This window comes from Lampetra planeri, chromosome 62 (genome assembly GCF_965212315.1).
Source record: "Lampetra planeri chromosome 62, kcLamPlan1.2.h2, whole genome shotgun sequence".
In the NCBI taxonomy this organism is placed as follows: domain Eukaryota; kingdom Metazoa; phylum Chordata; class Hyperoartia; order Petromyzontiformes; family Petromyzontidae; genus Lampetra; species Lampetra planeri.
Genome location: NC_136168.1, coordinates 3,092,955 through 3,111,816, shown reverse-complemented (window position 1 = coordinate 3,111,816; position 18,862 = coordinate 3,092,955). Strand labels below are relative to the sequence as shown.

Below are 18,862 nucleotides of genomic sequence, written 5' to 3'. Positions count from 1 at the left end.
AATCCACGCGACCACGGGCAGAGAGAGAGAGACACGCAAACTGCAAATATACAGCAGCAGGCGTCAGGGTCGAGATCGAACCCCAGACCCTCCTGCACACCAGGCGAGGTAGTTAACATCTCACCAGCGTGGCGCTCGACTGGTGGGGGGAGGTGGTGGGGAGGGGGGGGAGAGTGGGGGGTAGGGGGAGGGTGTTGGGGTGGGGGGATGGCCCGTGGCGTTACTTTTTGATGCTGCAGGCGTCGGGGCACGTGGGACACTTCTGGCAGACGTCGCCGAACGCGCCGGGCTGGGTGCACACGCAGCGGCCGCACGAGCACAGCCCCCGGCCGCTGCAGAGCCGCCCGTCAGCGCCCAGGCAGGCCTCCGTGCGCGTCGTGCAGCTGCAGCTCTCGCCGACCCAGTCGGGGCCGCAGCGGCACTCGCCGCAGTCGCAGTGCCCGTTGCCTGGGGGGGGAGGGGGGGGAGGGCAAGAGAGAGGGGGGGGGGCGGACGACGAGCGTCAGTTTAACACGTAGCGGCAGGCTTTGGCGACCAATATTATCCATGGTGTCATTCACGTGAATAGCATCCCGTGATGCTGCACGTTAATTACGTATAATGACCAAATCCCATATATACATACTCTTAGTTTTTTCGGTAAAGTCACGGAGGTAAAAAATGAAATTTAAATTAAGAAAAATAAAATAATAATAAATTACGACGTTTCGGAGGCAACACAAGTCTCCGTCATCAGGTGGGACCGTCACAGCCAGATTTGCTGATACAGCAAAAAACTAAGAGTATGAATCCTTGCAGTCACGAAAGCTTCAAATCTAGAACCCATGTATACAGCACACTATCAAGCAAATTCCAAAATGAATTGAACAGATTAAGATGTGACATCAAATTAGAAAGCACAAGCGTCCGTCACCTGATGACGGATGCTTGTGTTGCGCCAGAAACGTCATGATTTATATTATTTTCTACCTACGTGACTTCACCGAAAGAACCAAAGAGTATGGATTCCTGCATTCACAAAAGCTTCAAATCAAGATGGAAAAATATAATCACAATAGGGAAATGAGTCTACGAGGTCGACACATCCCAGACCACGATCCCAACATCCCAAGTAAGCGAGGAAATTTAACACGGAGGGCTTTCACAAACAATATTCTCGATAAAAGGTTTTTGTTGTTGGTTAGATCGCGTAAATATAAATGTGTCGTTAAACCCGCCACCACCCAACATGGCCAATTTGTAAAGGTTTGTCACGTAAACATAACGTGCCGATTAGTTACTAGTTCAGCACACCGGCGTGTTGGAGAGTAAATCCACAACATTAACAATTTGAGCACCATGAAGTTTCGCCGGTAATTACAAACACGACGGGCATGTTTCGGCATCGGACGTTCCACGCTCACAATCCTCACCGACGATCCGGCGCTCCACTTGGAGTCTCACTCGTCTCTCTCTCGCTCATACCGGCAAGGCAGTCAAGGGTCCTGGATCCCCACTACGTCTACTGAGTCTGAAACGAGGAACTCGTTAAGGTGTGAAAATTACACTGGTCAACAAAAAAAAAAACTTTTTTTCTGGCCTAGACTTTTGCAGCTGTTTTAGACTAATTTCAGGGTGCTGATTCCAAATCTGATCTCAGATTTGCTCTATCACATCATTTTTATGCTATCGGCATACCCCATTTTTATTGATTTTACCCGAAATTAACTCTGTCACTTATGACTGCAAGTTGTTGCGAGTCATTTACTGCTTTAGTGTTAAAATATGGTGCTGTATTTTTAGGATAGTGTGTTTATAATATCATTTTACGTAGATATCCACATTTAATATTTTTCTTCTGCAGTTTTTATTTAAAATGCAATATGTGATATCTCAAAAACCTGATGTGATAAGACAAAAACTGATGCCAGATTTGGAATCAACACCCCAAAATTACCTTAAAACCGTTGGAAAACCTTATGCCAGAAAAAGTGTGTTGACCAGTGTTATCAGCACCGGCAAGACTAAGACGTCCGGCACGGTGCTGACCACACGAAATCCTCGTGTCGTTGTGCCATCCTTGACAGGCTCTCGCTCACAGCACTTTGCCCTTCCAGCCTATGCAGGCTACATGGGAGGGGTGGGCGCCACGGTGGTGAGATGCTACCTCCCTCGCCTTGTATACAGGAGATCGTGGGTTCGACCCCGACGCCTGTACATTTGGAGTTTGCATGTCTCTTTCTCCCAGTGGTCTCGTGTGGATTTTTCTGCGGGTCCTCCAGTTTTCCCCTCCATGTTTAGAATCAACGTGCGTTCAGTGTATTTGGCCGATGCTATGAATTTCCACGTGATGATAAGCCACTTCGTTGATCTATCATTTGTGGCTCGGTCGCTTCTGAAAAAGAGCTACACAGCTAAATGGCCTTACCTATTTTTCGATTTAAAGCTTTCGTGACTGCAGGGATTCATCTTCTTGGTTCTTTCGGTAAAGTCACGTAGAAGGGAAGTAATACAATAATAAAAATAAAACATAATAAAATAATATAATATAATAAAATAAAATAATATAATAATATAATACCTTACCTAGTAAACAAAAAAAATAGTTTATAATTTAGTTTATGTCTTGTGTGTATGTGCACGCACACACACACGCGCACGCACGCACGTACGTACCGGAACACAGCAGCCCCTTGTGACGGAGGCACGAGAAGTTGTCGCACTCACAGAAGGCCCCAGAGACACGGCCAAACTCGCTGGCGTGGCACAGGCACTGGCCGCACACGCACTCCCCACGGCCGCTGCACGGCAAACTGCGCTCCCTCATGCGGCACGCCGAGCCCTGCCGTCGGACACAAAGACAAGGGGTCCCCCACCCCAACCGTGGAGCCTTCGCAGAATGTACGGGGGGGGGGGGGGGGGCAAGCGCTATGAGCGTGCGGCACCTGTGAAAGATGGCACCGGCAACGAGAGGCGGTGTGGGTGGTCGCCGTCACGCCTCCCCGACCGCCTTCGTCTCCCCGGTGGCGATGTTTACTACACATCGCACCAGGTGCTCATTTGAGGCCGAGTCGACCTAGGTGGAGGCCCAGGACCGGTTCGGATAATAGTCACTCGTATTGGCCGTGAGTGGGAATCGAAATTGGGTCGCTGGGTTCGTTACCGCTTCCCAACAACAACAACAACAACCGCCATTCGGTGACGTTGCTCGTGCCAGACTATGTGCATTCTGAGGCCACGTTAAGCGTCGAAGGCTCGCTGGCAGGAGGTCACAAGACAGACCCAGGTGACCGAGAGGACTGGCAGATGCACCGCCTGTGCCCCCCTACTGAGCAACTTGCTGCGTTTAAGCCGCCCGACGCTCCGCTCGTTGTCGTGGAGGGTGACTGCCTCCAACTGCCCAGCAGCGTCCTTCACGAGCCTCCTCCTCCACAGAGGCTGCTCTTGACACCAACAAGACCACCCCCCCTCCTCCACCCCGCCCCTCCTCCCCCCAATTCCTAGCGAAAAGTTGCACACCGTACCGGCGCACTCCCGGACGGTCCCAGCTCTCCCTCCTGGCACTCGCACAGCTCCCCGATCCTGCCGGGGTTGCAGCGGCACAGGCCGCAGGAGAGCGAGCCGTACCCCCCCGAGCAGTGCGGGCTGCGGGGCACGACGCTCGCCTCGCAAGCGCAGCCGCACTGCACCAGCGCCGTCACGTGCAGGCTGTCGCGGAAGCCCACGGGCTTGATCGTGAAGTTGCGCTCGTAGGAACGCGCGCCGGGGCCCACGGCGGCGCCGCTGGTGCCAGCGCCATCGCGGGGGCATCCACGCGCCTCCGCCGTGACGGTGAAGCTCACCTGAAGTGGGACGACACGCAGCGGCGGCAGCAGCAGTGATGATAAAAAATATCAAAAGGCTTTGTATGTACGTACGTTGAACTTCTTTCGTATCGTACGAAGCCAACCGTGCTACTCTTATGTTTTGTCGGTAAAGTCACGTAGGTAAAAAATAAAATTACTAAAAGTATTAATAGAAATAAAATCCTTGCAGTCACGAAAGCTTCAAATCTAGAACCAACCGTGCTAATGGGCTTTACACTTGCCGGCAAAAATACAGGAGGTGTTAAGCTGTCTAATAGGCACCTCTATCCGCAAGACATCATGAAGTCTGCACGAACCACGCATGCTAGTGGTAGAATATGCAAACAGACGTGCTTTGATAACAACGTATGCATTGTCTTTGAAACCAAGTGGCCTACACCAGAGACAGCCTCCTTCATGGCCTAGTCTCACCGGTGTCAGACCGGAGAACACCGCCAAAAGGCGAACGGCACAATGAACACGCAAATATCAAAGCATCGATGGCTCGGGTGGAGCAGTTGCGGCATCCCATCGATGTAGAGATTATTTAGTTGGAATATTTTACCCTTCGCGCAATGTGAGAACCGGGTTTAGTCGCGGGTGGCTGCTCAGATTAGAATTCGCAATCATCTCACAGGTGCCGGCATAGCCCTCCGACACGGTATTAACAGCAAAAGATCAACACGTTCGTCAATAGCGCTGCGCCGAAAGGAATAATATATATAATAGGTGAAGTAGTGGAAAATGGTCATGCATCATAGCCAGCCTGTTGCCCAAAGACGTTTCTAATCGTCATGTATATTTTCAATTCTGGGGCAGTGTTATTGCAATTTGTGCCTGCACACCACTGCCAACGGCAGTGTCGCGCGATAACAATGTTGACGAATTTATTAGTTAGGTGGGCCACCTGACTTTACTCTCCACGTGCTCATGTCTTAGCGTGGGCGCTCGTATACGCGCGCTGGCTCTGTGTGCTCTGACGCGCTATTGGCTTCCCAAGTGCTACCACGAGGTGGCACTGCACGACAAAAACAAATCAAATTTACATGCAAACCGAAACATGAACACACAACGCAGACTTCTTAATACGCACCAAACCATTAACACACCGCAAACCAAACCATTGTAACGCTAATCAAACACAGACTCAAACCATTTCCCAAACCACCGGCACAATTCAAACTGCTAACAAAGCAATGCATGAACACGCACAGTATCTACGCGTACAAAATAAGCCACCAACAACGCAACCCACGAGCGCGCACAAACCAGGCCCTTCGCACAAACATTGACGCAGGCAGCTGGACAGATTTCGCGCCAAGAAATGTCTTCGCGCGAGTGATCCCAACGTTGGAAAGTCAACAGCCAGACATGACGAGGAGATGGGGCGGTGCGGTGGCTAGGAGATGTTAACTACCTCGCCTGGTATAAAGGAGGTCGTAGATTCGATCCCGTCTATGACGCCTGCTGCATATTTGGAGTCTGCGTGTCTCTCTCTCTCTCTCCCCCCATGGTCGCGTGGATTTACATCCGTGTCCTCTGGTTTTTTTCCCTCTCCATTTAGAAACACGGGTTAAAAGTAATTGGCTACGATACATATCCCCATGATAAGCCACTTAATACTGGTAGGAACCTCCTGGTTACACCAGCCCACAGGAGATTATTGTGTCCATCGTGCAGGGAGGGGCTGGGTGGGGAGGGAGGGGCTGGGTGGGGAGGGGAGGGTGGGGAGGGGCTGGGTGGGGAGGGTGGGGCTGGGTGGGGGGTGGGAGGGGTGGGGCTGGGTGGGGAGAAGCTGGTCACCCCGTGGTGCCCTTATAAAACTCAACGTTTAACCTACTCACGCCGGCTTGTGCCCGCCCTCACAGTCGGGCATATTTGCGGAATACACCACGCCGCCGTTGACCCTGCAGGCCATTGATCGAGCAACCCAACGTTCCTACCAGCTCCCTCCACAGGAATGTGTTTGCGCTATCATTTGTGTTTGTATAAATGGTTTATATACTTTAGCAATTTGTACTTTGTAAGAGAAAAGATACCTTATTTTACATATTTAGTTTTCCTCTATTTTGCACTCCAATCGTGTTGTATTGTTTGTTGCCGTAACTTTCTGAGCCACACCTACTCGGCATCTGTGAAAAATAGCTTCATAGCTCATCGGATTTCTCCAGGATAAATAAAGATTATTATTATTTTTTTCATCGTAAATATTATATGCAGAAGATTATTTCATATAGGCAAAAAAATAACTCAACAGAACATTTCAGTTATCTCCCTGAGAGACTCACTAAGCGTGAGCACACGGGAACAGCGACGATTTCAATCGCTAAAATACAAAGGGTAGATTTGAGGCAATGGAACCTGAGATTGTCACAGCAGAGATGATGAAGTACTTTCCAAAAAACACTGAGCTACACGTGACGCTTCTGTGCCGAAACACAGAAAACCCCGGTGGGTGATGGATGGTTGTTGCTATGACTCAATGGCATCAAAATGTATTACGGTGGTAATGTTGAAACGACGTCTTGATCAGGTTTCAATGCTATTTTGTGTTTAACCGGGTGTGAACGCAACAGGCCCGTCTCTTCTCAATTTGCAAGTCACCTGGGGCATTGATTCACCAGCAGCGGGTGATGATTGCCGTGCGTATAATGTAGCCACAGTCTGACCTTAACAGTCGTGAACAAGGCCAAGTAAGGTGAAGCGCACTCGAAAGAAGGGAACCCGCGTCAATTGTGTGAAGGAAAGAGACTAAATGAGGTAAGGACAAAAATAAACCCGCTAAGGGCCACCGATTCTTCAAGATCATTCCTGTGAAGCCAAGTTGAAACAAGACATCCTTCACTTCTATATAAAATTACAAAACGACGTTTTTTTTTTTAAATGCTCTGGTCAAATGACCGTTGATAAACGACATCATTTAAAAGAGGTATCCGTGAGCCTTTCCTGGATAAACGCCAATACTATTATAACAGTTACGCGTGCCTCGACTCCTTCACTGCGTGTGACATCGGGCGTTACCGCACCGCGTCACCTACGCACGTCTCGACCCGTTTACTGCAAAGCGCCGCAAGTCGGCAAGCCGTGAGGACACGCAAGCATCACCACGGTGTCACTCGGCGAGTGTGACGTTGATAGCGGCACAGATCAGTTGCTGCGGTGGAAAAAAATCCAGCTGACGGTCGCTGACCCACGCTGGGCTGGTCCGGCACAGGACCACAACAAACTAACGCACAAACTAACGCACAAAAAACAGTGGTAAAGAAATTCGTTTGTCAATATAGAGGACTTAAAAGTGCAAAGCTCCTGTTGCTTCCTAATATCGGGCGCTCGAGACGGACGTAGAAGCCATCTGAAAGCGAGCGATGCGGTGGCCACCTTTGTTCGATGGGCCAGCCGAAAGCTGTTGCGATGGATGACCGGAGACCGCGTGATGGTTTATCGCTCCTTGACGAGCTCAGCAAGGTGTTGTGGGTCACTTGAGGCAAGAACTTTCTGTGTGTAATGAGTGTCACCTTGAAACGTATTTGTTCGGCTACCGAAAGCCAATGCAGCTCAACAAGCACTGGACGGACACGGTGTCGGACCTTGCAGTGCCCCGTGCAAGAGAATGTTGCACACGCCGCAGCCTGATAATGTTTTTGGCAGACGTCCCGTAGAGCAGTGAGTTGGAATCGTAAGTAAAACTCAGTTTATATATATATAGCACCTTTAACGCAAGACCTCACAGCGCTGCTTTACAATACAATCCCAGTAAAAAAAAAAACCCTGAAACATTAAAACTAAAAGGAAAACCAACCCTACACAGACGGATACGCAAGAGAAAATAAACGCGGTTTTTCAGACGAGCGCCGAAAACCTCGACTGACGGGACCGTCCCTAACGGAACCGGGGGAAAAAGGCGTTCCGCAAAACGACGACGCCAGACCAGCGCAGGCTCCGTCAGCCATTGAGCGCAGATTTTCGTGGCGGGACGCACGGCGGGACGCACGGCGGGACGCACGGCGGGACGCACGGCGGCTCTCACCGTGTCTCTCACGCGGAGGCCTCCGCACTGCCGCTGGCCGGGCCTCACCGTGCCGTTCTGGCACACGGCCGTGAAGGAGAGCACCACGTCGTCCGGCTGATCGTACACCTCCAGCTCGACCTTCGAGCGGATCTTCTGCTCCCGGGGGAGGAGGGGGGGGGGTGGTGGGGAGAGAGAAAAGGAGAAGCTAGGACACGAGACAAATACGTCGTCGGAAATGAGCACGACGGCATGACAAGCAACCACGCCGCGTCTCGCTCTTCTTCCACAAGCTTGCGCCCCCCACCACCCACCACCACCACCACCACCCCCGTACGTTCATAAATGTGTATTCTTCGTTCTTTCGGTAAAGTCTCGTAGATAGAAAATAAAAATAAAAAAATATTTTTACATATTTTTTTTTATTTACTATCTACGTGACTTTACCGAAAGAATCAAGATTAAGAATTCCTGCAGTCACGGAAGTTTGAAGTCAAAGTTCAAAATGTGTATGCTTGGTTCTTTCAATAAAGTCTCGTAGATAGAAAATAAAAATAATAAAATAGATGTTTTTTATTATTATTTATTTATTTCCTATCTACGTGACTTTACCGAAAGAACCAAGAATAAGAATTCCTGCAGTCACGAAAGTTTTAAGTCAAAGTTCAAAATGCGCTCTCGGCGTCGCAAGATGCGAGAATCTCCATTGGAACTATCAAGAGTGAGCGGTGCCGCACTCCCCTTGCCGTTCATAATGAAGGTTTTTGTGTCGTAACCCTCCACCACCCGACACAGCCAGTAAGGTTTGTGTCACGTAAACAACGCGCCAATTAGTTTACTACCTCAGCCCACCGGTGTGTTGGAAAGTAAATCCACGACGTTTACAATGCGAGCAATGTGACGTTTCGCCGGCAATTACACCCAACGTCATCGGGCGATTTGCCAGAATAGTGAAGCAATCCACCAGCTTCCGGTCTTAAATAGAGCAAGATGACGTCATCACTGAACCCACCAGGCGTCGGGGTTAGGATCGAACCCACGACCTTCCGCGTACCAAGCGAGGTAGTTAACATCTCGCCACCATGGCGGGATACACACCCCCGTTTCTTCTCTGTCCAGTCTGGACGCTCAGGCTCACAGGGCGCACGAACTTGGGACCAAATGTTCGTAAAAGTCTCCACTGCCCCCCCTTGCCCCCCCCACCCCCCAGGCACCCACCTCCTTAACTCGCACGGAAATATCCCCGTGGCTTTCTCAGTTACCACGTTTCGCAGCAGCGAGAGGAGGAAATCCAAATCTCACGTTTCCCCACCGCCAATTGTGCTGCAGAAGGTTCAGGTGAACGCATCTAGAGGTGGCTTAGTGGTCAATCATTCCTGCCACACTTAATTTATGAATATGCACCGATTACAGAGCGCAATTGCACTCTGGTTGGATGCATAAGAGTATAGTTCATTCATTCACAACGTATAACCCTCAATCAATTCTAGATTTGAAGTTTCAACCTTCAATCAAACTATCCTCGAATACGGCTCTGTAGAGCAGCGCTCGAGATGGAGGTCATTCCGCCAGCAGTGGCAGGAGAGAAACATTGCAGGGATGTGCAGTTACCTGCTCAACACTGACGCCAAAAACAGAGAAATACCATCACACACTTCTGGCTCATGCTTGGTGACGTTATACGGTGTAGGTGTCTCCCCCGTTGAGCGAGCGCCTATAGCTTCATTGGGAGTGTGTAATTTGCGTAGCAAAGTTCCAGAACAGTCATGAGCACCATGTGCTTTTTGCATCGCTCGGCCCTTCCCCATCTCCCCAGCGAGGTCCCCCGCACGCGCGCTTGCGCCTGCCTGCGAATGCGCTCGCTAACATCGAAGGACGTTTTAGTCATCGGAAGCATCTGGTGAAATGATGGGGGATCATCATTCCTCGCCAGTCTACACGCCACAACCCCCGTATATCCTGTTCCAGGTCGGAGTGAATCAGCGCACGCGGAGGAAGGCGCGAACCGACGAAGCGGTTTCGCAGAGTTTGCAGAGGCCGAGCGAAGGCCAACCCCCCCCTTCCCCTCTCACCCCACCACGGTGCAACCTCACGTCGTGCGCAGGTGACCGCTGTTATACCGGCTCTCTCCGTCCGGGAATTTGTCGTCTCTCACCCAACCTGCCGAGCCATCGATTTAAGTTAAACGAGTCAAGATTTGGAATTCACGATGTGTTTTTTTAAATTACAGCGTTATTTACAACGTTTTTCATGTTTTTGTTTCCTTTGTCAAATTTATTGAGCTCATTAATAGTATATTATCTCCCTCGCTTGGTATGCAGGAGGTCGTGGGTTCGATCCCGACCTCGACGCCTGCTGCTGTATATTTGAAGTTTGCGTGTCTGTCTCGCTCTCTCTCCCTCCCCGTAGTCACGTGGATTTTTTTACGGGTCCTCCGGTTTTTCCCTTCACATTTAGAAACGTGCATTTAGAGTATTTGACTGCTTTAAATGTCCACGTGACAAGCCGCTTCGTTGAGCTACCAATTGTGATGGCCAGGTCGCTTCTGAAAAAGAGCTACGTAGCTCAGTGGGCCTTACCTGAAAAAGTAAAACAAAATATTAATATTCTTGGATCTTTCGGTAAAGTCACGTAGAAGGGAAAACAATTAAAATAAGCTGCTGTGGTTTTTCACACCTGATGATGATGATTGCTTGTGTTGCAATCGAAACTTCGTGAAAATTGTATTGTTTTATTTTTATTATTTTATTGTTTTCCCTTCTACGTGACTTTACCGAAAGAACCAAGAATATGGATCCCTGCAGTCACGAAAGCTTTAAATCGAAAAATATTTATAGTTTTTATAAATAGTTCATATACAATTTTTTTGACATACCTGAAAAGGTAAAACAAAATATTAACAGTTTTTTATAAATAGTTCATATACTATTTCTTGACATAGTTAATTTAGTTTCTTTTTACACTTTAACATTTCACGTATGAAATATAATCGACATGACTCATGTGTAAAAAATACTCCGTTGAAGAGCGGCAGGACGAGGACCATGGCTTAACACGAACCCACAGATCGTCACAACGGGGCGCCCAAACTCTCCGTAACAAGAGTCATGACTTGCGTGTGAAATCACATTCTTCACAGAGATCCGGAGCAACGGGAAATGTTACAAATGCTTGAAGTCTCCTTCAGCCAACACATGCCATCTGCTCCTTTGAAGTCAGCCTCCTCTATGTTGGTCGGCAATTGGACTCGGGTGTCGTTTTACAGCGAAACGTCTAAAAATATGCTTCTGTCTGAACGCGTTTCAAGGTGAAAACCTTGGCGATACAGTCAGACAGAAGAAAAAACACGTGGTTATTAAAGTTACCTAATTATTTCCCAATGGTATATTTTTTTACGAATTTTTATGTATTTTACCAGGTAAGGCCCACTGAGCAATATACAGTGGAACCTTGGTATAAGTCGTTAATTCGTTCCAGAAGGTAGGACTGATACCGAAAATGACGTATACCAAACGATTTTTTCCCATAAGAAATAAAGGGAAAGGAAATAATCCGTTCCAGAGTATAAGAAATGATATTTTATATGGCATATTATACATTCATGGGGTTGTATAAAATAATTTAGACACTACTTATGACTAAAATGCATACAGAAATTAAAATAAATGCATCAATAAATTAAGGGTTGTGCACTGAACGAGATCTACTGTACAGGCAGACTGAGGAGCGGCGCTTTGTTTCAGTCGTGAACGGGGTCTACGCGGATACGCGGTGACTCATCCCGACCCATACAAAGTCTAGCAAGCGCGTCGTATCCCAAAGCAAGACGTCGTATCCCAAGCAAGACGTCGCATCCCAAGCAAGACGTCGTATCCCAAGACATTTTTTTTCGTCAAAACACGACGTGTACCAAACTCGACGTATTCCAAAGCGGTCGCATACCGAGGTGTGACTGTAGCTCTTTTTCTAAAGCAACCTGACAACAATCCACAGCTCAACGAAGTGGCTTATCATGTGGAAATTTATAGCAGCCAAAAATTAGTCTAAACGCGTGATGTCAATCCTGAATGTTGGAGGGAAACGCCGAAGGATCCGGCGAAAAATCCAAGCGACGACAGGGAGAATATGTAAACTCCAAATGTACAACAGGCGTCACAGGGTCGGGATCGAACACACGACCTCCTGCATACCAGGCGAGGGAGTTAACATCTCCTAGCCACCGCGGCACCCCTGGGTGTACGGATGCATCGACTGACACCGATTATTACCGATTCCCAGGCTAACGAAACGAGTGTCACATCTCGTGTGCGAGCATTTATGTTTTTTCTATTTGAATATGGTGTACGCAGTGTGTTAAAATGACCCCCCCTCTAGTCAGTAAGGGACCACTAGATTCAGTAAAATGTTTAAAAAGGAACAACCAAATCTTCAAATGAATCGCCGCCCTGACTGGTGACGATTCGTCGAATTGCGAGTTGGGCAAACCATGACACCACCACACAGCAGTACTCTTTGGTTTTTCTGTAAAGTCACGTAGGTAAAAATAAACAAATTAATTAAATCACGACGTTTCGGAGGCAATACAAGCTGCCTCCGAAACGTCGTGATTTAATTTAGTTGCTTATTTATTTATTTTCTCACCTACGAGACTTTACCGAAAAAAATGATTCCTTGCAGTGAGGAAAACTTCAAATCTCGAACCACACAGCAGACTGATTGTTGGACTGCCATTTAGTCCGCGCATGCTCACCTCTCTGAAAATAACTCTACTCGGCAGTAAACGGCAAGACAATTCATCCTCGGCGTGAATCAAGTCAGCGGTTTCTCTGGTGAAAGGGGATTGAACTAAGAATGGATGTCTGACACCACACCGCACCACATGCAGCGTTTGCTCTAAAACATGGCCCCGGTTCCGTTTTCCTCTTTGTCACGTCCCCAAAGCCCTGTGTGAAGAGAGGAAGAGTCCGCCTTTTGGCGTTCTCTGCTCTGACACTAGTGAGACGAGGCCCTAAAGAAGGCTGTCTCTGGTGTAGGCCAGACAGTTTCAAAGACAACGCAGATATTATTTTCAGAGCATGTTTGTTTGCTTGTCCACCACAAGTACGTGTGGTTAATGCGAGCCTGATTCCTTGCAAAAGGTTTCTATTTGGTGTTTTAACATCTTAACCCCTCCAGTTTTATTGCGTAAGGCGTATTGTTATTTTTTCATGCACAGAACTCCAGTAGAACCTCGGAGATCGAACGCACCAGAACTCGAACTGATCGGTGTTCGAACGATATTTCCGAACATTTTTTTCCCCGGAAACCGAACGAAATTCGGAGGTCGAAGGACCAATCGCGACTTGAAAGAACCTGTACGGCTGAGACGCGTATGGGCAGCGTGCATGACGCTTGCCCAGACAATGGTTTTTCCACCTCCTCCTCCTCCTCACCACCTTCCACTCAAGCCATCAACTATCCTTACTACAGGTAAAGTGAAGGTCGATGTTCATTTATTTCATTCATTCCATGTATTTATTCCATTTATTTATCGTGTTTTTTATTTTTTTGTGTGCTTTTATGCATGTAATTACTGTAAATTCGTGTAAAAATGCTTTAAAATGAGAGATTTCTTGTGTCTGGAACCAATTAACGTCATTTACATTCATTCTTATGGGGAAAATGAAGTCGGTGTTCGAACAAAATCGGTGTTTCGAATGGCCTTCTTTAACAAATTAAGTTTGATCGCCGGGGTACCACTGTACTTTGGAGATCCCTTCGAATGCCCTGTTATGCACACTAGGCGGCAGCAACTTCCCCATCTGCACCGGTACACAGCGATGTTTGTTCCATGACATTCCAACCCACTTTTTCAGTTCTCAGGAGGCTGGAATTTAAGCCGAACTAAGCACAGAACAAAGTGTAATATGATTTTATTCATGGACGCCGGGATATGAACACGACATATTATTGAGGTGAGCGGCTTGCACTTGGAATGTTGCGAGTTTAAATCCCTGACAGGGGGTTTGACTCGGCCCATCACCCCAGCAGGGTCGATAAAATAGATACCACTTTGTGGTGACATCAACAGTGGTCGTGCTATGATATCACTCGCCCCCCGTCATAGAAACGAGGAGTTTCCACCACTGTCTTAGGGCTGTAAACAACGGATGAGCTCCACCTCCATGCTCATTTGAGCAGAAAATCACTTGGATCAATGCAGCGATACAGAGTGGTGCAGTGGTCGGAGCGTGTTACTTCGCAATCACAACGGCTGCCAGTTCAAATCCCAACCGGCGTTATCCGACCCCATCACCACTCCATGACACACAAGTCACATTTTGTCAAGTGAATTAACCCCTGCCATAGGAATGAGGAATTTCCACCACCGGCTCTGGGTTGTAAATTGCATACGATCGTCGACGAATACGTTTTCGAGCGAGTTAACCGCTTCGATTGTCTGCATATATATAAATATATATTTTCACACACACACACCAGTGCCGCCGACTCTTTTTACGGTATTATTATGATTACACGCGTTCTCCCGCAGCCCCAGAACCGAGGCTAAATATACTCCGCAGGAGGAACCATGGAGACGGGGGGGGGCACCGCGCACCACACAAGGGCAACACTGTCGCTCCTCCGCACAACAACAAACATCTCCCCCGGGGCCGACTGACTTCGGAGTGCGTTGGCCGTTCCTGCATAACGGCACGGCCCAAAATTTCCAACGGTCGCGCACATCGGGCGGCCGACTGAGTGGCGGTGGCGGCGTTTACCGCCGATCCACCGCTTCCTACGAAGTGGCAGCTGACGAGACGCCTGGAGACACGACGCAGCTGCAATATTGGGTCTGTCTCAAGAAGGGTCCCTGCCAAGTCAGGGATATAACTGCTGGTGGGGGGGGGGGGGGGGCACAAGCTGTCGAAGGTGGTCTTACCCCAGGGACAGACGGCAATCATAATAATGATGGGAATAAAGAAAATCGATTTCAACACATTCGTCAAAGTTGAGTTTGTTATTGACGAATTTTTTCAACATAAATACGTATGGAATATTCGTGCTTGCGGACTACGCTGCCAGGGCATTATGTAATGTAGCATCTTTTGTCAAAAAGATTACCACAAAAGTAGTTCAGAGGATGATTCGTGTTATCTCATATAATCATGATCATCGGCCATGGATGAAGGCCTCCCCCAAGTCGCCAACACTTCTCACGATCCCGCAATGTGATAATCCGCCTAGCACCTGCACGCGAACTGATTCCATCGCTCCATCTCCATGTAAATCTGCTCTCCGAAGAATATAATATGATACCGTTTGGTTTTATCGCTACGTGACAAAACGTTTCCCACTTTGCAGGTCTGCAAAACCACTTTGGAAATAAGTTCCGTCAGGTTTGCTTATCCGGGCCATTCTCCTAACACATGGGGGGGGGGGGGGGGGGGGCGATGCGTTGCTTTGCCAGACTTCGGAATAGAGTTGGCACAATTGGAAGCAAAAAAAAACTGAATTTTTAAAAAATAACATTTGCTCAGAAACCACAGATGAAAAAAGATGGGGATATGAACGCGATTCTAAAGTAATGGGGTTTTGATGACCACAGCGTGACATGGAGAGCAACCCCCCCCTGCTCCCATCCAACGCAACAGCTGTTTTGAAACACCGAGGTAGCGAGCAGCTGACAGTAGGGTGGGTGCGGCAGTCCACAGTAGAAGGGGGGCTGCTGTTTTTCCAACAGCTCGCATAGCCCGCAAGACTTCCTTACGTCTCCCCGTCCGTCCACAAAGGGGTGAGGGGTCACCGCGCCTTCCAGTTGGCTAGCAACAAAGGCGCCCCCCCCCCCCCTGCCCCCCCCTCCCACTCGCCGGGAAGATGCGACGATTGCACAGCGGCCACGCGGGCTGAGATCCGCCGGTCAATAATTCTCTGCACTGCTGCGTAACAAACCCCGCGCCCCCCACGCCCCCCTCAAAGCGTTCACGGAAATTGTACAGTGACACACTCGGGCGGCCGGACAGAGAACAGGAGCAGCTGCGGTCAGGTCAAGCCGAAAAGTCTGGTCGAGTGAAGAGTCCAGATAGCTGCGAAAGGAACATGAAAAATGCACGCGGCAGATAAACAAATTGCAACCGTCTGTATATGCCCGTGTGTAGTGCGCGTGTGTTTTACCGTATGGACTAAAAATAAAATAACAGGAGAGTACTGTGCGTTGTCTACTGTGCTGGTGAGTTGGTTGGTTGAGTGGTTGAGGGTACATCGGTCTCCCCCATCCCCCACAACCCCGCCCCCTCCATCCCCCTAACCTTCCCCACCCCTCCATCCCCCATAACCCTCCCCTCCATTCCCTACCACCCCTCCAGCACTCCTTCCCCCATCCCCCACCACTAATATATTGAGTGTATTTAATACACGCTTACACACTAACACACATATTTTAGATTTTATACACTACACTATACAATGTGTTGCAGTGCATTTCATTACACATCATCGATTGTGTATATTAATCTAAGCAAATATCACGGGCAATATTTAATTACATTTCTTATTTGCTTCCATTGGATAGATTGTGGATTTTTTTTATTTTAATAATTTTTATTGGCCAATACAGTCGAGCTAAGTGCAAATTCCAGGTAGCCAGGTGTTCCAATTAATTGCCAAGTACTCTTTGGTTCTTTTGGTAAAGTCACGTAGGTAGAAAAATATTTATAATTTTATTATTATTTTTCTACCTACGTGACTTTACACGAAAGAACCAAAGAGTATGGATTCCTGCAGTCACGAAAGCTTCAAAGCAAGATTAATTGTCAAGTGTTTTACCCTATGTAACATTTATAAATTGTAAGAATCCCAGTTCATAGTCGCTCGTAAGAAGGGATGCGACGAAAGCGCACGTCCGTAACTCCAGGTCACCCCTATTACCGTTCCCATTTCCCGCTAATGACGAGCACAATCATTGACAACTTTCGCTCGGAATCGCATTTTCCATGCCACAGTGGGCCAGCGGCAACAAACGCGTGCACGCTGCACACACAGGCACAGAGGTCTCTCTCTCTCTCTCTCATCCGAAACAAAAACGCTTGCCACAAATGAACCACGATACCTCGCCGATATCGTCAAGGGGCGTAAACCATCGCGCAAAATCTGGTCATCCTCGCAGTGGCAGCTTTTGCCGAGCCAATCGACACAAAGACGGTCATCACATCACGCGTTTAACTACCTCGCCCGTTATGCAGAAGGTCGTGAGTTCGATCACAACCCGAACACCCGTATATTTGGAGTTTGTACGTTCTCCCCGTGGTCGCGTGGATTTTTCTCCGGGTCCTCAAATTTTTCCCTCCAAAATGTAAAAGCATGCGTTTAGAGTATTTGGCTGCTATACATTTCCATGTGATAAGCCACTTTGTTAAGCTATCATTTGTGGCCAGATCGCTTCTGAAAAAAAGAGCTATAAAGCTCAGCGGGCATTAACTGGTAAAATAAAAAGTTTAGTTTAGTTCAGATGCGCTTCTGCGGCCGTCTGGAACACTCTTTCTTCCGATATTAGGAAGCGACTGGGAGCTATCCACTTTAAAATCTAGATTTAAAACTAATATCTTTAGAACTGCTTCTTGCGTTTATATTCTTAGGTTTTTTCGGTAAAGTCACGTAGGTAAAAAATAAAAATTAATAAAAGTAAAATAAAAATAAAAAACTACTTTTATTAATTGTAATTTTAATTTTTTTACCTACGTGACTTTACCGAAAAAACCTAAGAATATGAATCATTGCAGTCACGAAAGCTTCAAATCTAGAATTCTTGCGTTTAGTTTGTCGTCCTTCGCCCCGCACCTGCCAAAAACACGGTTGGCTACGTACGGTGTGAAAAAAGTTCAACATACAAGCGTGTCGAGTGGTGTGGTACGCACGTTGTACGCGGATACAATGAGCTCGATGACATTGCTGGAGTCGTTTGCGAGGATCCCAACTGTGGCGCCCGGCAGAAGCTCCGTGTAGCTCTACGCACGCACAGACACACACAACACTGTGGTTAGCTATTCACACATAGTGCAGACTTTACAAATGGATCTATCGACACCGGAACTAACTCTATTCTGTTCTTGCGTATGATGAACAATGTGCCCAGGAGATGAATGCCCATGTCAAGCGAGGTTTGCGAGCCACGAGAGGGCTTCAGGAGAGGGTTCGTGTGGTATTTCTGCTATTCCACCTCCCCTTCTCCTCCTCCGTTGAAGGAGCGCTGACGACAATGGTGTTACGACATGGGTCCGTGGTTTGGGCTGTGTGGCCACAATCGCACGACTGACTGTGACTTGTCCATTCGTGAAGGAGATGTGCGCGTCGGCCTGTTGATGCTGCGATGCCGTTGATGGTCACACCAGCAGTGTCTTTGCGGAGGAATGTCAAAGCCAGGAGTTGCGATGGTTGGGGTCTCGAATCATCTGCTTGTCATGTTCCAATAGGATCGTAGCCGTCACTCTTAAATTGAGATAAAAACCCCTGCGTGTTTGCGCACGCGTTTTCCCATTCAATTGAAATCATTAATTTGAATCCGGCGTTTTCTGCATCGTGTAGGATGCCCATGCCAATCATCGATCGCGTGCAGCGTGTAGCGCTCCAATTTGTTATTTAACAGGAGATCGAGGGCATTGGCAAGGCCACGGTTAGGCGTGCCACGGTGGTGGTGGTGGTGGGTCCATCTGGAAGCTTAAACCGTAATCCATTCACCGTGATTTGAAAAACGTGTTCGCAACAACGACGCCATTCATTTGCACCCTTTTAATACAACGACGGTGCGCACGCGAATATAATCCATTAGCACGAGGAGAACTAAGCTACTGCGGATAATGCCCAAAGCCCTTCACCCTCCCCTACCACACTCATAATACCCCCACCCAATCTTATGTAACCCGACCCCAGGAAACACAAGCCCCTCCACACCATGGGCTGCTGTTGAAATGAAAGGCACGACACACCTGCCTCATCCCACACCACCGTGAACAACTCAAAAGAGGTTCAAAGAGTCAAGGACTGACTTTATAAAGAC

General features: G+C 48.2%; 1 protein-coding gene across 1 annotated transcript in view; it reads right to left on the bottom strand.

Moving 5' to 3' along the window:
• LOC144736723 (integrin beta-5-like) overlaps window positions 1-18,862 on the bottom strand; it is a 41,333-nt gene that overhangs the window by 9,235 nt on the left and 13,236 nt on the right. The window contains exons 8-12 of the mRNA XM_078619352.1: window positions 17,724-17,813; window positions 7,852-7,986; window positions 3,504-3,821; window positions 2,656-2,821; window positions 225-447 (exon numbers count right to left, since the gene is read on the bottom strand). Coding sequence (XP_078475478.1) covers window positions 225-447; window positions 2,656-2,821; window positions 3,504-3,821; window positions 7,852-7,986; window positions 17,724-17,813 — 932 coding nt within the window. The remainder of the gene's footprint in view (window positions 1-224; window positions 448-2,655; window positions 2,822-3,503; window positions 3,822-7,851; window positions 7,987-17,723; window positions 17,814-18,862) is intronic.